This window comes from Pteropus medius, unplaced genomic scaffold, assembly GCF_902729225.1.
Source record: "Pteropus medius unplaced genomic scaffold, Ma_sr-lr_union100, whole genome shotgun sequence".
Lineage (NCBI taxonomy): Eukaryota > Metazoa > Chordata > Mammalia > Chiroptera > Pteropodidae > Pteropus > Pteropus medius.
Window position 1 is genome coordinate 8320249 of NW_024342467.1, and position 15455 is coordinate 8335703.

General features: G+C 43.4%; 1 protein-coding gene and 1 long non-coding RNA gene across 2 annotated transcripts in view; one reads left to right on the top strand and one right to left on the bottom strand.

Annotated features, from left to right (window-relative positions):
- Nucleotides 1-3521: 3521 nt before the first annotated feature.
- On the bottom strand, nt 3522-6172 carry TWIST1 (twist family bHLH transcription factor 1). The gene is made up of 2 exons (XM_039862493.1): nt 5035-6172; nt 3522-4528 (listed from the first exon to the last, which is right to left on the bottom strand). The coding sequence occupies exon 1, from the start codon at nt 5677-5679 to the stop codon at nt 5077-5079; it is 603 nt and encodes a 200-aa protein (XP_039718427.1). The 5' UTR covers nt 5680-6172; the 3' UTR covers nt 3522-4528; nt 5035-5076.
- LOC120602319 (uncharacterized) overlaps nt 5889-15455 on the top strand; it is a 58209-nt gene continuing 48642 nt past the window's right edge. Inside the window, exons 1-4 of the long non-coding RNA XR_005652690.1 lie at nt 5889-6448; nt 8160-8216; nt 9361-9488; nt 11442-11611. This is a non-coding gene — a long non-coding RNA (uncharacterized LOC120602319). The remainder of the gene's footprint in view (nt 6449-8159; nt 8217-9360; nt 9489-11441; nt 11612-15455) is intronic.

Here is a 15455-nt window from a genome sequence, read left to right on the forward strand (position 1 = left end):
AGAAGGCTGCCTTCTGGGATGAACTTTTTTTCTTTTCCTAATCTGGAATTTTGTTCCACTGGCTTCAGCCTGCATCGCACGCTGAAGACACATCCACAAACTTTGGAGGGGGAAAAAAAATAGAAGGAAAAGAAAATAGTCCACGTAAACAAGCAAGACGGCCGTTCGAGGCCTTCGCTGTAGCAAACCCCAAACGATCTCATTGCAGGGCGCCCACGAAATCCCAGCTGTAATTGAGTGTTTTCTTTGAGGTTTTCTGACCATGTGCTTTTTACCATGGTTACCATGACTCTGATAGGAGAAGCGGGATAGTCATCCTTTCCCCGAGGCTTATCTCCTTGGCCCTTATAAAGGAGACTATAAAAGGGGGAAATTTTGTGCCAGTGATTTTAACCTGCCCCACCTTCCAGTGACCTGCCACATGCTCCTTCTTACTTTATAGACATCTGGGAATTCCATACATGCCTTAAACTCCAATTACACACCTTCTTCAAAGGACACGTGCTTTGATTTGCTGAGAACATTAAGTGGGCTCACGTTCTGGGGCCTTGGGACAAAAGCGAACGGAAAGTGTATCCCAAGGCCTATTTACTGGGTCTGTCTTTGGCTGTTCAGTTAGTAAGGATAGTTAATAAATCTTTTTGCATTTTCAAGGGCTGGGTTTCGAGGTTTCAGGGAAATAGTGGGATTGCCGGCTTTGAGAAATTACGAGGAAACCGATTTCTCCTTCCACTTTCGCTGGTGCTGGGGGTGGGGCAAGCTTTACGACACACAGGCAGAAAATTCTGGAAAAGTGGCCCCCGGGGATCCCCCTCCCGACCCCCGTGTGTCGCTAATGCGGGCCTGTCTCTGGAAATTTGAGGTTGGGCCTTTGCCTGAATCTGTTGCTGCGGCTCTCCTCCCTAGTGCTGACACTTGGAGCCGCCGCCTTTGCGCTGCGGCCAGACGCGGGGCCCCGGGCGGTGCACGCAGTCCGAGGAGGGCACAGACACGGTCGCTGTCCCCGCGGTGCGGGCCTGGCCGCCACCCACGCAGGGGAGTCTGGGCCCGCATCCCCTCCCGTGCCCGCCGCAGGTGAGAGTCCCGCTACCCACCGAGTTCTGTTTGGGTTTCCGTGGCGTTTGTTCCCCGCAGGTTTGTATGTTTTTCTTCAAATTACAGATGCAGGGAAAACCGCCTGACATCATGAGAGCGGGACAAACGCTCACTTTGAAGGATTCCTGGGCAGGACTTCAAGTGAAATCATATGCCTGAGAAGAACTTGATACCGGTCTAGAGAAAATAACCAGTTCCGAGTTTGCCAAACCGTGGAATGTGCAAAATGCTCGACTTTTTTGCAAGAGGCCAAGTGTCCCTTAAAAAGCTCCATTATGAATAGATGAGCCTGAGGACCGAAGGAACAAGAAGCTGTGTCGTTGTTGGGTGTGGGAAAAAAAGTACACAAGTTGTGTGAGTTTCCGCTATTTAACGTTAGTTTATAATCTGTTACACTTTGGGAAGGGTACTTGCAACTGTGCATGAATTATCATTTGTGCGTGTGCTTAGCAAGTGTGTGCACGAAGAGGAAATGTGTGTATATGGTAACGAAAACTTGCTCCTTTCTTATGACTGAAGGCTATCCTTTTTTTTTAATCGAGCAAGATAAAAAATAATTATGTGCACAGTAAAGGAAACATTCTTACTCAGTTGTTCAGATTACACCCCAGACAATTTAATGCAATATTTTCCCTCCAGTGATACATTCTGGCTAAAGGATTCAGACTCCCAGGTCCAGCCACGACATTAAAATCCCACTTCTAAAAAAATAAAAATAAAAAAAATAAATTCCCACTTCTGAAACAGGTTAATCAAAGGATCCTTTAAATAAGAACAATGAAAACGAAACAATACAATGTAATGTGAAATAATGGTAGACAAAAAAACCACAGGTGGCTTTATTTCTATTCTAAAAAATTAGCATTGCCATGTGTATTGGGATGGGGGAGGTTAAGAATTCAGAAATAGTCTATAACATGAAAACTGTATTCTAATAGTTGATTTTCCACTGTGAATTATTCTCAAAGTAAAACTACTCATCACCTTTCACTCATTTATCTGAAAATCTAGGGGAAAATATTACCTTCAGTTTAGTGTTTAGTATTACTCAACATAATGTGGCATTTGCTTTTTTCCAGTGTTTTTTCTTATGAGAAAGGTGGAGAAAGCAAAAAAAAAAAAAAAAGGCAAATGGAAGGCTACCTTATTTTTTTTTAAACTTTGTTTTTATATCTCAGAATTAAGATAGAGATTACCTCCTCAGCAATGATGGTCAGCTCCATCCTGATGTACGTCAAGAAATCTGAAATATCAAATAGTCAAACCAAGCTAGTGAACAAGGAGATTCCTCCATGGACAATTTAGAAAATGGAGGTGGTTAGATGACACACACTAGGAAAGAGAATTACCATCTTTAAGCTCTCCCTCATCCTAGGGCTCTCCCCTTACATTTCTGCTGTACACACACACACACACACACTCCACAAATACACCCACACATAATCACTTTCCCACCTCGTTATTTAGTAAAGGACTAAGAAAATCCAAAAATTAATTCCCCAAGCCTTCACTCATCTTTTAATATAAGTAAATGCTACAGGCTTCTTATCATAAATGTGGTTTAAAATAATCACAGTAATAAATTTATAATATTGCTAAGTCAGCATTCTGTCACGATGTGTGGAGAGGGAAACAAAAACCTTCGGGCAATATAATAACCTCGACCTGAGCTGAGCAAACACAATATGTGTGCATTCATAATTTGCCATAGTTATTGTCTGAATTAGGCAGCAAAATTATTTTCCAGTTTGAAAGCATTCCTATTTACACTTGAATGCAGTAAATTGTATGTAAAAGTTGAGAACTAAGTGATATAAACTCACTATTTCTGATGTTAATTTAAAAGCCAGTATTTTCCTGTCCCAGAAATAACCAGAATGAAAAAAAAAAATCAAGCACCATTTGTCCCTGTTGTTTTAATTGTCTTGATCAGATTTTGTATATATATATAACTAGCCAGGGAAAAATTCCCTGTAATTTTGGATTAAATACATTTGCTAATGAATTGACTAGGAAATGAATAGTTATAGCATTTGAAATTGTATTTGTTCCAATAGTTACGGAAGATACTGAAAGTTCAAGTTCTTTGTTAATTGTATTTTACTCCATAGTTGTATGTTCATTACATATAAAAAAGGGAGCACGTTTCCCAAATGAATAACGTCAAAATGGGAATATATTCTTAACTTTGGCTTTTCATCAAACATAACATTAAATGTCATTTTCATTCATGAAAGAAGAGTTAAGCAAATTAGTTTACAAATGGAATTCTCTTTCCTGCTGAATTAAACTGTATTATTTTCTATGCATTTGTATTCATTTATGTGTGAATGTAATTTTACTAACACTATACATCCTTTCACTGAAATGAACCTATTTAAAAGTCCTGACAAGAAGTGAAGGGCATGACAAAAACACACAGAAAATAATGGCTTCATATTATTTATTTGTATTTTAACTGTTTTACAGTTGCCTTCTCAAAATATGAGAGGTGAATAACAAATTTATGTTTTTGTTGAGGACCTGATAAGAGATGAAGGAGAGATGCTTCTGAGCCCACTGAACACCAAACTGGAATAATAATAAAGCTGTCTTTCTAAATAACATGCCTGTACCTGTCAGTAGCTAGTTTATTTGAGTTTTTCACTGCTTTGTTTATATTAGTACCCCCTCCCTCATGGGTGCCTCCAGAGTTAAACAAGCAGGTATTTACCTCCAAGTTAATCCTGAGCTTTAAAAATATAGACCAAACTCTAAGGTTCTTAAAATTTTCAATCATATTTATTTATTGCAGAAAAATAATATACAAAGATATTTACAAAACAATCATAAAAATATGAATGCATTTAGACACCGGATCTATTTGCATTTTACCGTGGGTCATCAATAAATAAATAGAATGTTGTTTTTTGTATTTTAAGTTTTTTTTCCCTCAGAGGAAGAACGAAAAAAAAAAAAAAGGAATTAACTAACTGTGATTTTGCAAGTCAGTTTGATCCCAGTATTTTTATTTCTAAAGGCGTTCTTAATATTCCTCTGATTGTTACCATTTTAAAATGGAGAAAAGTCCATAATGATGCCTTTCCTTTCAGTGGCTGATTGGCACGACCTCTTGAGAATGCATGCATGAAAAAATAAAAATAAAAATAACATTCTTCGTCAAAAAAAAAAAAAAGGGAACACAAACAACTGTTCAGACTTCTATCAGAATGTGGAGGTGTGAGGATGGTGCCGCTGCCCGTCTGGGAATCACTGTCCACGGGCCTGTCTCGCTTTCTCTTTTAAAAGTGCGCCCCACGCCCTGTTTCTTTGGATTTGGGTTCTGCTCTTGTAATTTCCAAGAAAATCTTTGGTATATATATATTTATTTTTAGTTATCCAGCTCCAGAGTCTCTAGACTGTCCATTTTCTCCTTCTCTGGAAACAATGACATCTGCAAAAACCCAAAAGGGGTAAAGTTGGTTATTGTTTAGGTCTCAGTGGCTGTTTTCTAAGACTAGTGAGCACTGTTCTTATCACCACCACCGAGAAATTACGCTGAACAACCTGGAAGGATTTCAGCCCAAGGGCAAGAGGAAGTGGGTGGGCGGAAAGTAGGAGGAGGTGGAATTTGGAGACGTTGGTTCTAAGGAGAATGAAAACTTTAAAGCCAAAAGAAAGGGAGGAGCTGGCAAGGCTGTCTTTACCCGTGACCCTTGACTCTCAGTCTTCCCTCCTGTCACGCACACTCACGCACATGCACACCCCTCACAAGGGCGCAGCCCTCTCTCCCTGGCCGGACCGAACTGCCTCCAGGGACGCTCCGGGGAGGAGGTGGCGGTATGAGGTTGGGAGGAAAGCTGGGAGGGGAGGAAGGCGAGGTGGGCAGGGACCCGCGGCCTGGCCGTCAGTCCTTCTGCCACCTGAGCGGCGAAGGGGCGCAGAGGCGCCGGTCCTTACCTAGGTCTCCGGCCCTGCCGAGGGGGTGGGGAGCTCCGCCTGCTAGTGGGACGCGGACATGGACCAGGCCCCCTCCATCCTCCAGACCGAGAAGGCGTAGCTGAGCCGCTCGTGGGCCACATAGCTGCAGCTTGCCATCTTGGAGTCCAGCTCGTCGCTCTGGAGGACCTGGTAGAGGAAGTCGATGTACCTGGCCGCCAACTTGAGGGTCTGGATCTTGCTCAGCTTGTCCGAGGGCAGCGTGGGGATGATCTTCCGCAGCGCGGCGAACGCCTCGTTCAGCGACTGCGTGCGCTGGCGCTCCCGCACGTTGGCCATGACCCGCTGCGTCTGCAGCTCCTCGTAGGACTGCGGACTCCCGCCGCCGCTGCTGCTGCCGCCGCCGCCCGCGCCGCCGCCGCCGCAGCCCGCAGACTTCTTGCCGCGCTTACCCTGGGCCGGGCTGCCGGGCTCGTCGCCGCCTCCGACGCCCCCGCCCGCGGCCCCGCCGGGCCCCGAGCCGCCGCCTGCGCTGCGCCGGCTGCTGCGCCGCTTGCGCCCCCCGCGCTTGCCGCTCGGGGGCTGCTGCCGGTCCGGCTCCTCCTCGCTGTTGCTCAGGCTGTCGTCGGCCGGCGAGACTGGAGAACTGGACACGTCCTGCATCATCTCTCGGGCGGCAACGTGCGGCCTCGCAGGCCCGGGGCAGAGGGGCGGCCCGGGGAAGAGGAGGAGAGCGGGACGCCTCAGCCCGCCAGCTTCCCCCGCGCGCGGCGCCGACCCGGGCGGTGCGGCCCGCGGAGGAGCGAGCGGGAGGAGGGACGGGGAGGATCTCCGCGGGGAGGGCGCGCGGGGGAGGCGGGGAGGGAGGCGGGAGGGGGAGGGGACGGTGTGGATGGCCCCGAGGTCCAAAAAGAAGTCGCCCAACGGCCGCACGCACAGCCCGCTCGGCCTCCTGGAAACGCTGCCGGTGCCGGCGAGCCCGCGAGGTGTCTGGGAGTTGGACGAAAGCTGCAGACTTGGAGGCTCTTATACCTCCGTGCAGGCGGAAAGTTTGGGGGCAGCAGTGTCATTGGCCTGACGTGGGGAGGAGGGACTTTTCGAAGTTTTATAGGAAAGTTTCCGCTTTCCAGCCCCCCTTCTCCGTCCCCACCCCCCTTCCTCGGGGTCTAACAATTCGTCCTCCCAAACCATTCAAAACCGACCTGGCCCCGGAGGCCGGCCCCTCTGCCCGCCTCTTTGCTGCCCTCCCCCTTCCCTCCCCGCCGCCCTCCGCCCGCGGGCGCGGGGCGATTTCCTTTCGCGCCGGAGCGCGCGCGGGCCGCGCCCCCGCACCCGAGCGCAGCCCGGGGAAGCGGTCGGAGGGAACCGTCGTGGCCGCGGTGTATGTCCCTCTCGGAGTGGCTGTGACAGCAGCGACGGCAACAGCTTCTACGCAGTGGGTGATGTCTCATTTCGCCCCAGTACCCTCTAGGTCCATGGGGCCCGGTTGGGGATTGCTGGGGCGGGGGAAAAGGCAAAGCAAACTGGCAACCGCGGAGCCCACCCAATGGTCAGGTAGATTGGCTCCTGAAGTCCCAAGGGCCAAACCGCCGCGGCTGGCTCTGAGGTTGTGGGCGTTTCCGAAGACGTGGCCGCGCCGCGGGGACTGCAGATTTGCTCCCCGGCCTGCTCTCTCACCCCTCCCCGAGAAGCATCAGGCCGCCTTCTTCCTTCTACCGTGACCCAAACTAAAGCTTTCCGACACCCAAATAGACTACACCTCTGAAGGTGCTAGAAAGAGGCAGAAGTTCATCCCCCCGCAGAAGACAGTCCTGTCTTTGGAGAAGGCAACAGGGTCGGAGGGGGTAGCGTAGAGTCCTCGCCAAGGCCTTGATTGCCTGAGCTGCCAGCCCGAGGTTGACGACCCTGTGGCCATTTCGTTCCCACCCCACTCCGGAATGAGGCCCTGCGTTGTGACCTCTAAAGGTCGGCTCCTAAGGGAGTGAGATGGGGGTTCAACATTGCTGCCCGCTGTGCGAGCTCCCTCCCCCACCCCCACCCATCCTAGGAGATGGAGTGGGCAATTATGCTTCGTGCGCCCCAAAGGCATTCCAATTACTTGAACACTTTTACATTTTAAGCATTACTATCCAATAAGTTAACAACGAAGACCCCCCCAAAAGAGGGTGTTAATGCAGATCTGGCAGATGGGAAGCAACAAAAGTTGGTGAGCCGGTGAGAAGGGAAGGGAAGCCGCCGTGGAAGAGAAGCCCATCTTTGCAAATGCTAGACTTTTTTTTTTTTTTTTGGAACGATTTAGGATAGAATAACCGTTTCATGTTCATGCCTTACATTGCAAAGCAAACTAGAAGTTAAAAGCAGTAGTCGGTTGAGGTGGGGGTGTCAGATTTGAGAGACGCGGGAGTTGCGTTCCCTGTGTGCGGGTCCTCTGCGCCGGCCGAAGTCAGTTCACCCCTCTCCTCAGTCTGGTCTTGCAAAACTCAGTGAAGCGCCCCTTTCTTGGCCAGACAGAGGGTCGTAGCCGCGGGCGTCTGGAGGAGGAGACGGGAGCCCAGGGCGACGCGCGGGCAAGCCACGTGGCTGTGCCCCGCTGAGGCTCTCACAGCTTCGGTCCGGGAAACCCCGGGGTCTGGAGAGATTAGGGCCGGCTGAAGGGCTCAACCTTCTGGGGAAAGTGAGGGCAAGAGGCATCCCTCTCGTGGGGGGCGAAGGGCAACTCGCAGGATTTGTCTACCGCAATTTTTACGAATATTCAGAAACAATGACCACGGCGTGCCAACTGGTCTGCTTCGTGAGTTGCTGCCATATGTTAAAATTTAAGCTTGTCTGAAAATCAAATTGTACTTGACCTCTACTTAATAGTACGCAGGCAGATCTCTTTAAAACAAAGCACTCTGATTAGTCACCCTTGTGTTTGCATCTTCTGCTTGGAGGACTTTATCTCTTGGAAGCAGAGAAGAAGGCAGAAATTTTGCCTCACTCTCTACCTAGTATTCTCTCTTGGAAATCTGAATTGTAGAGTATTCCGTAATTCTTATTTGAACATGGCTGCAGAATTCTTAAAAATGTTCCACCTTTATTTATCTCGTTTTTTATTTAAACATCAATCTCCAATCTTAATTTTTTTGTTTTTGTTTTCTCTTTAGCCGGATTCTCAAAAATAAGGAGATCGAATAATTGGACTCTTTCCTTTGTGGCTATGGGTAAGCAAGACAGGAAAGTGTGGGCAAATGTAAAGGAAACCTTACCTGACCAATAGCTGGGAGGGGGATGCGGAAATGGGGGCGGAGAAACTGGAGGAGAAACCAAGTCCCTGACAGCGCAGCAGCCAGGGATCACTAGCCAGCTCGACTTGCTAAGTCATCAATCTCCGCGACTAGTACTTAAACAAGTGAGCCCAGCCCTTCTCCCGCACTAAACTTCTAGGGAATGAAGAATTCCTGGCCATTCAGTTCAGTGATCCCCAGGACTGGGGTGTTGCTGTGAGTGACAGAATATCTAGAAGAGGGTTTAAAATGAATGACATAACCAGAGCAATCCTAGCACAGAATCTTTCTGACAAAGTCACAATGAATGACTTTAGATCTAGGAAGAAATTTCCCTTACCTCTTGGAAGGAGTGGAGGCTGAGGTTGAGAGGCTTTCTGAGTGCTCAAATGTTACTTTTTGAGCAGAAGGTTGTAGTTTGACAAATGAATTATGTCTCAAAATGTCTGGGGTTTGGTACTCCCTGGTACTCTCTGGGGTTCGGTACTTTGCACACTACAGTGTTTCCTGGCTGGGTTGTCCCACTCTGCTCATCTGTCGTATCTTACCTGACATTTTATGGAACAATTTTCTCATCTACTCTTGCTGGGGTAGGAATGAGGCAGGTCCTTTTCTATGTGCTGAATAGCCATGTTGTATATACAACAATAATGATAACTTCCAAAATATTCATTTTAACATAAGAAAGCTTAGTTCTAAAAGCCTAATTGCGGGCTCTTAAAAACAGTCTTAGAAAATTTCCCTTTGGAAATTTCCCTTTGGGGCTGAACTCAGCCTGATTTGAAAGACATCAGTAGAGGACTGCCTTCTTTGGGAATACTGGATTAATTGGAATTAAATAATTTCATCTACTTCTAAAATAAATTTCCTGAAAAAAATTTAACTGAAAAGGAAAAGTTTTTCTTTTTTACTAGATGGTTCAAAATGAGCTTTGTTTTCAAACTGCAAACTTGGCATGTTTGCAGTCCTTCCTGAGGAATGTGTGCTGTGTTAAAAATTGAAAAAAAAACTACAAGTAACAGAGTTAGGAATCTCCTACTGAGCATCTACAATAAGTATTTACATATCTGTATCTTTACAGTTTGAATATGCACTGGCATTCTCTTAGCAAGTCATTTATAGATACTTTCAGAAAAGAAAAAGAAACACCCACACATTATGGAATTGCTTGCAAGCTGGTAAATTTTGGAGTTGGGGCTTGCACAAAAGGTGAGTACTTGAATCTGTGTCTACTCTTTCTGTCTTTGGATGACCTACCACCTGTTTGTTGGCTTAGAGTTCTGTGAAATAATTTCTCTGAGTTGTGTGAATGAAGCACAGGAGCATTCACACAGAAGGGGGCGCAAATTGGAAAAGGCTGCAATGCAGTGGATCTTGGTCGAGATTGCACATCTTAGATTAAATCTTGTTTCGAACACTCTACAGGGATTTAAATGAGAGAATTTTATCGAAGTGGAATATAAAGTTTGTGTCAGTGCAAGTGACTTTGGTAACTGTCAAAGCAGATTCCTTCTCAGTGACACAGGTGGCCTTGATGATGGTTGAACATCTCATGCTAAATAAGAGGGTATTCTCTTTTAATGATAGGTTAATTCGTGAATTTAACTTTTAACCTTTCTCTTTCTGAATTTCTTTTGGAGTGAGAAATTAAAGTTATAAGGAATGAAATTTGAAGCTTTCAATCTAGAAATAAAATGAAAAAGTATAAAGCACAAGAAATTGAGTTGCTAGGAACACCTCAAGTGAGCAAATAAAATTTTCAAATAAATATTAATTTTTCAAATATCTGGCATTCTGCACTCAAAATGAGGATGAGATAATGAGACATAACTTGACAAACTTGTAGGGAGAGAAGAATCGGAATGCGGAAAAGTATGGAATTTCGAAGAGCCTTTTTTCCCTGCTTTATTATTTTATTGAATGTGCAGGCTCAAGTCCGTTTCCCATCTTTGCTGCCAAAGACTTTGTTACACTCTTACTTATTTCAAAGAATTGCTGCAATAATTGAAGAAATAATGTGAGAAATTTATAATTATTCATAGAGGTTTTTATCATGGCTACAATCTTCCTACATAGTAAGCATTTTACTTCCTTTTTAATCATCCAATAATCAACAATTTAAGTATAAATCAAATTATTTACATTCTTTGTTTTTCCAGCTAAAGTTTCCTTTCTAATTATTCACAACTTTCACCTTTCTTAACCTCAAAGGATTTCCTTTTTTTACAAATGGCTTTTCCTGAAGCCTTAAATCCTGTATCTATTGTTTAGATTGATTCATTCTGCAGAAAACATGTTGTTTTTGCCAGTGACCACAAGAGGACACAATTTCCCAGAGAACTTTGTTTAAAAAGAAGCTTATGGAAGAGGAAAGCTCACAAAATAGCAAAAATACTACACAGTCAATAAATATCATTTTGGAGATGTCTAGTTGATTTACGCCACTTTTATTAATTTTTAAAAACAAACATGAGTTGGCATTCAAGCTTTAGATTTATTAGAAAAATTAATATATTGTAGAACATAAAAGCATACATTTATAAACATATACTAAAATATTACCATTTTAAGGGAAAAATTTTTTACATGCAGACTTTTTTACAAAACAGCATTTCATACAAAGGGAAAATGTTTATTTTACATTAGCAGAATTTGCTACAAAATTCTCAATGACCAGGGATTTTATTTTCTTAATTTTAGAGCCATGTTTTGCAATGAAAAGAGTTTTTTAAAAAATATATGACAATTCCAAAATGCCTTTGAAAGTTTGAATTTTTAGTTTGGGCATTTGGGATATCTTTGCATTAAAAAAATTACATGGAGATTATCTTTTAAGATTTGTCAGTTCTAATGAATGTGGTAGGTGAAGACTGAAAATTATTTTCAAAGATATAGAAAAATAGGATATTAAGTATATTGACTTATCCAGAGTTATTATACACAATCTTTGATTTAATTTAAAATCACCTTCCTCTTTCCTACTACTTTCTCTCAAAAAGGTTTCAGGAAATCTGATTGCTTTGTACATTAAAATGAATTACGTCTTGATATTTTTCTGGAAGAACTTTATAGTTCCGGTGGAGCTCCGTGACGACCAGGCTGGGGAATTTCTATTTCAGTCAGAATTCATTGCTTTTGCTTTGCATTTATGTCTTCTTGCAGATATATTCGTAATCACATTCTCTGAGAGCCTGCTGGAGGGACTCAGCAGTGGACCAAAAGATGTGGAGAAAGAAGATAAAAAGATGAGAGAGAGGACAGTAAAAATAAGGAGGAGATGACAAGAGACAGAGCAGAATGTGGAGAGAGGGTGAAAGAGGGAGTTGGAGCAAGTAAGCAAACAGGAGAATCGACAGAGAAAAAGAATGAGGCTTGATTGGTAGGGAGGGAAAGGGCTTTAATGACAAGAGAAGGAAAGACATTGATGCACTTAGTGGAAAATAGAAAAGCACCAGGATTATTTGCCTCAGTTTCTACTCAAAGAGATTGTTGCAAGTAGCTACTTGTCCCTGGTTAAGGCATGTAGTTTTAAAAATTCCTGTTGCTATCAGCAAAGCCATAAAAAAAAGTAAGGAACAGGGTGGAGGGCCATGAAACTTTTAATTAAAGTTGATGTGTATCTAATAGGCATACTCTATCCAGAATTAGAGCAAAGATGGTAATATGTTGTCATTACTAGATCTCAAGATGGTGAAGGGGAAGACATCTAGGGAAATACTAACAGTATTACTCTTTGAAAACTGCGGTGGACCGTTATAGGATTTCCGAAATCTTATGTGGTTGCTAAGACTCCTGGCTCATTAGTTATTTTCCATTTGACCTTCAAAATGGAGGGCAAGTTCGGTGGTTTATCCTGTGGTTAGTCAGATTCAATGCCTCTGCCCTCTCCAACTCAGATTCCTCAGGGAAAGACATAGCTGTAAGTGATGAGTCTTATTCTCACTCACCCCTACTAAAGACCTTGAGAAATTGTAAGGTTCTGCTTTGGTTCTGCCTAATGGTGCATGCAGGAGACCTGAATTCTGGTTTTGGTTAGCACTAATTAATTGCCGATAACTAATTTACTGATTCTTTTGTAATGTAACAAAAATGCTCCAAAGTCTTTAATTGGGTGCTCTGAATAAGAAGATTGAGTCTCTGACATCAAGGATGTCACAGTGTAATGAATAAAACATGAAAACAGTTTTGTAATGTGGAGAGCCAAATGCTTTGATACATGTTGTCAAGGAGTGCCAAGGAAGGGCGCTAGACCTGGTTCAGGTGACAGGATACCTTTGCATACTGGGAAATTTCCTCCCTGCCATGGTAGCCTCCAAAACACTTCCAGGAAGCCTGTCCCAGAGAGAAACACGGAAAGGCCTGCAGGACAAATTAAGATGCACATGCCATATGGTTTATTGGGTCAATTAGAAACATGCAGTAAAAAAGGGAAATATGTAGAGTAAGTTAGGTTAATATGTTAGGATAGGTTGCAAACAGGCAGGAAGGACTATGCTACCCAGATTCTGGGATACACAGAATCTGTCCCTCCCTCCCTCCTTCCCTTCTTCCCTCCCTCCCTCTTTATCTCTTTCTTTCTCTTTCCCTTTTTCTTCCTCCCTCTCTCTCTCTCCATTCCCCTCCCTCTCTCTCTGTCTCTTTCCTTCTCTCTCCATCTCTCTCCCTCTCCCTTCCTCTCTCCTTCTCCATTAGCCTTCCTTGCTGATAGTGTGGTTAAGAGTGAGTGATGATGGAGGGTGGCTGGAGCTAAAAAGCAGTTGCTCTCTTAGGCACTGGGCAACTACTCTTGTCCACAGCTGGGCTTGACACTTATCCTACTGAGCAGCTATGTAGTCTCTCTTTCTGTCCTGACTAGAGGACAGGTGGGCCAGATTGGATGTCACCAACAGAGAGCCTATTTAAGATCTCGTGAATATGAGTACTTCATGAATATGGGGTTCCCAGAGAGCTTCATGATTATTTGATGCTCTCAAAGTCTTTCTGTCTCTTCCAACTTACTTTACTGATGTCTAAGATGTCTCTGGTTACTTATTTCATACTTAATGTCATCTCTCCTTGTACTTCAGGAAAACTACATATTATTTCAGCTTTAGTCTTGAAAGATGAATAGGGGTTAACCAGATAAGAAGTAGAAAGGATAGGAGGGAAGAAAGACATTGGGAGTGGCACGGGCAAGGGCGTGGAGGCATGAGTATACATGGCCTTTTCAGAGACCTGTAAGGTGTTTTGGATGGTTAGAGGTGGAATGGGTTGGGGAGCAGCCAGAATGATACCGAGTCCAGACCTCAGTAACTTGGTGTGCCTTGCTAAGGAATTTGGGTTTTATTCTAAATGCAATCAGAAAACTGACGAATGTTAAGCAGGGAAAATACATGACCAGATTTATATTTTAGAAATATCAGTCTATGGACAAACAGTGCAGGGAATAAATTAGACAGTCACGTGATTACGTTCAGGAAGTTTTGCATCAACCCACAGTATACCTAGTGTAACTACATGAATTGACTTATGAGAGCTTATACCATTGCAGTAGCTGTGGGGATGTGGAAAGGATAATATAAGGTTGAGAGTAAATGACTGGATTTAGGGAGATTTGGGGGGCATCAGTTCGTAATCTGTAAAAGGAAGTAAGTGGATAGATAATTGGAAAGAGTTGAAAACTGTGTAAACTTAAAAGGATTTTAGAAATTATCTGATCTGACTAGTCAGTTTTATAGATTAAAAAATTTTCTCTATGTCTGCTTATGACTCTAAGATTTGGCAATATCTGGAACCCAAAAGCATTTTCCTAAGTGATGAGAATGAATTTCCTTCTAATTCTGGAAGCTGTGTGTGGCCAACTGTGGGCTTAAACTTTTATGCCAAAAATGAGTAAAATAGGCAGTGAAGTGGTTTGAAGCCGGGTAGAAGGGGCTCCCTCCAAAAACTACCTTATACTTCCCATAGTCATGCCTTAAATCTGTCACTGGTAACTCATTAAGTTGGGGCCTGGCATTGTCCTCCCTGGGCTCCTTTTTTGAGATGGCAAAGTCTCCAAGGTGAGGTAACACATTAGGTCACTAACACCTTTGAGTGAATTAGATTGTGTGATGTTTTTCTCAAGACAGGAGGGGCTTAGGGAAGCCGAAGGACACTGGGATACATTGGAGAGAGCGGACTGAAAGGCCAGGAGAATTGTGAAGTAAGGAATGGCTGTGGTACTAGGGCCCTTGCAGTTTTCCAAGTAGGGGCCTTGGCCTGACACCCGGAGCCTGTTGGAGCCTTTCGTCCCTGTTACTCAGTGTGGCAGAAGCTGTCCAATTCTGTCTTTGGGATTCAATTCCGATAGAGCACAATGAAATAGCGGGGAAGCAAGAGCTGACTGGCCTTGTTTCATCATCTTGATTTCTGTCAAGATCTTAGAACCTTGATACGTGTCCATCGCATAAAGGATATCCTCTGCCACTCTTAGATGTGAGTTAAGAGCAAACAGTATTTCACAATCTCTTCATTTTAACTATAATGGGCTTGTTTATGTAGTTAGGTCCAAGAATAGAAATATTTCTGAGGAACTTGAAGTGTATGTAATGACTGAGAAAACAAAAATACCCACTAATGGTCATAAGCAACCTTAATGCAATTTTAATTTTACAGCCAAGTTTTTGGACTAGGGAGAAACATTGTTAAAAATAACCTAAAGAGAAATACATAGATATTAATTCTGAAGCATATCAGTGGGCTTGGAATATCTGAAGAGCAGATATTACAAATGAATTATATTTAATTTATTTTTTAACTATGCCATTCTCTAAAATAGACTATAGTCTGATATAACTATTAGGAAAAATAAACTCTACCTCTAGAATGTAACATGTATTCACTATTATTTTCATTATATTGATTCTTAAATGAAAGTTGAGCATCCAGATATTTTACAAATTCATTAAAATATTTTACAGTACTTTAACATATACTTTAAATTAGAATTTCATGGCAAGCTTTGGTAAGGCAGAGTGACTATCAGGTTTTATATGAGACTACATTGAATAGAAGCAGCAATCACAAGTGTGCTTCAGTTACTGTCTTTTCCTTGAATTAATAGGTATGGCGGAGGGTCATATTGTAGTAATTCCATAGAATGAAAGCAGAATAAGAATAGGAGTCTAGGTAATTTCCCTAGATTAAATTAGATGATCA

Excerpts from the sequence above, each read along its gene's own strand:
- TWIST1 (XM_039862493.1), bottom strand. The coding sequence starts at position 5,679 with ATGATGCAGGACGTGTCCAGTTCTCCAGTCTCGCCGGCCGACGACAGC.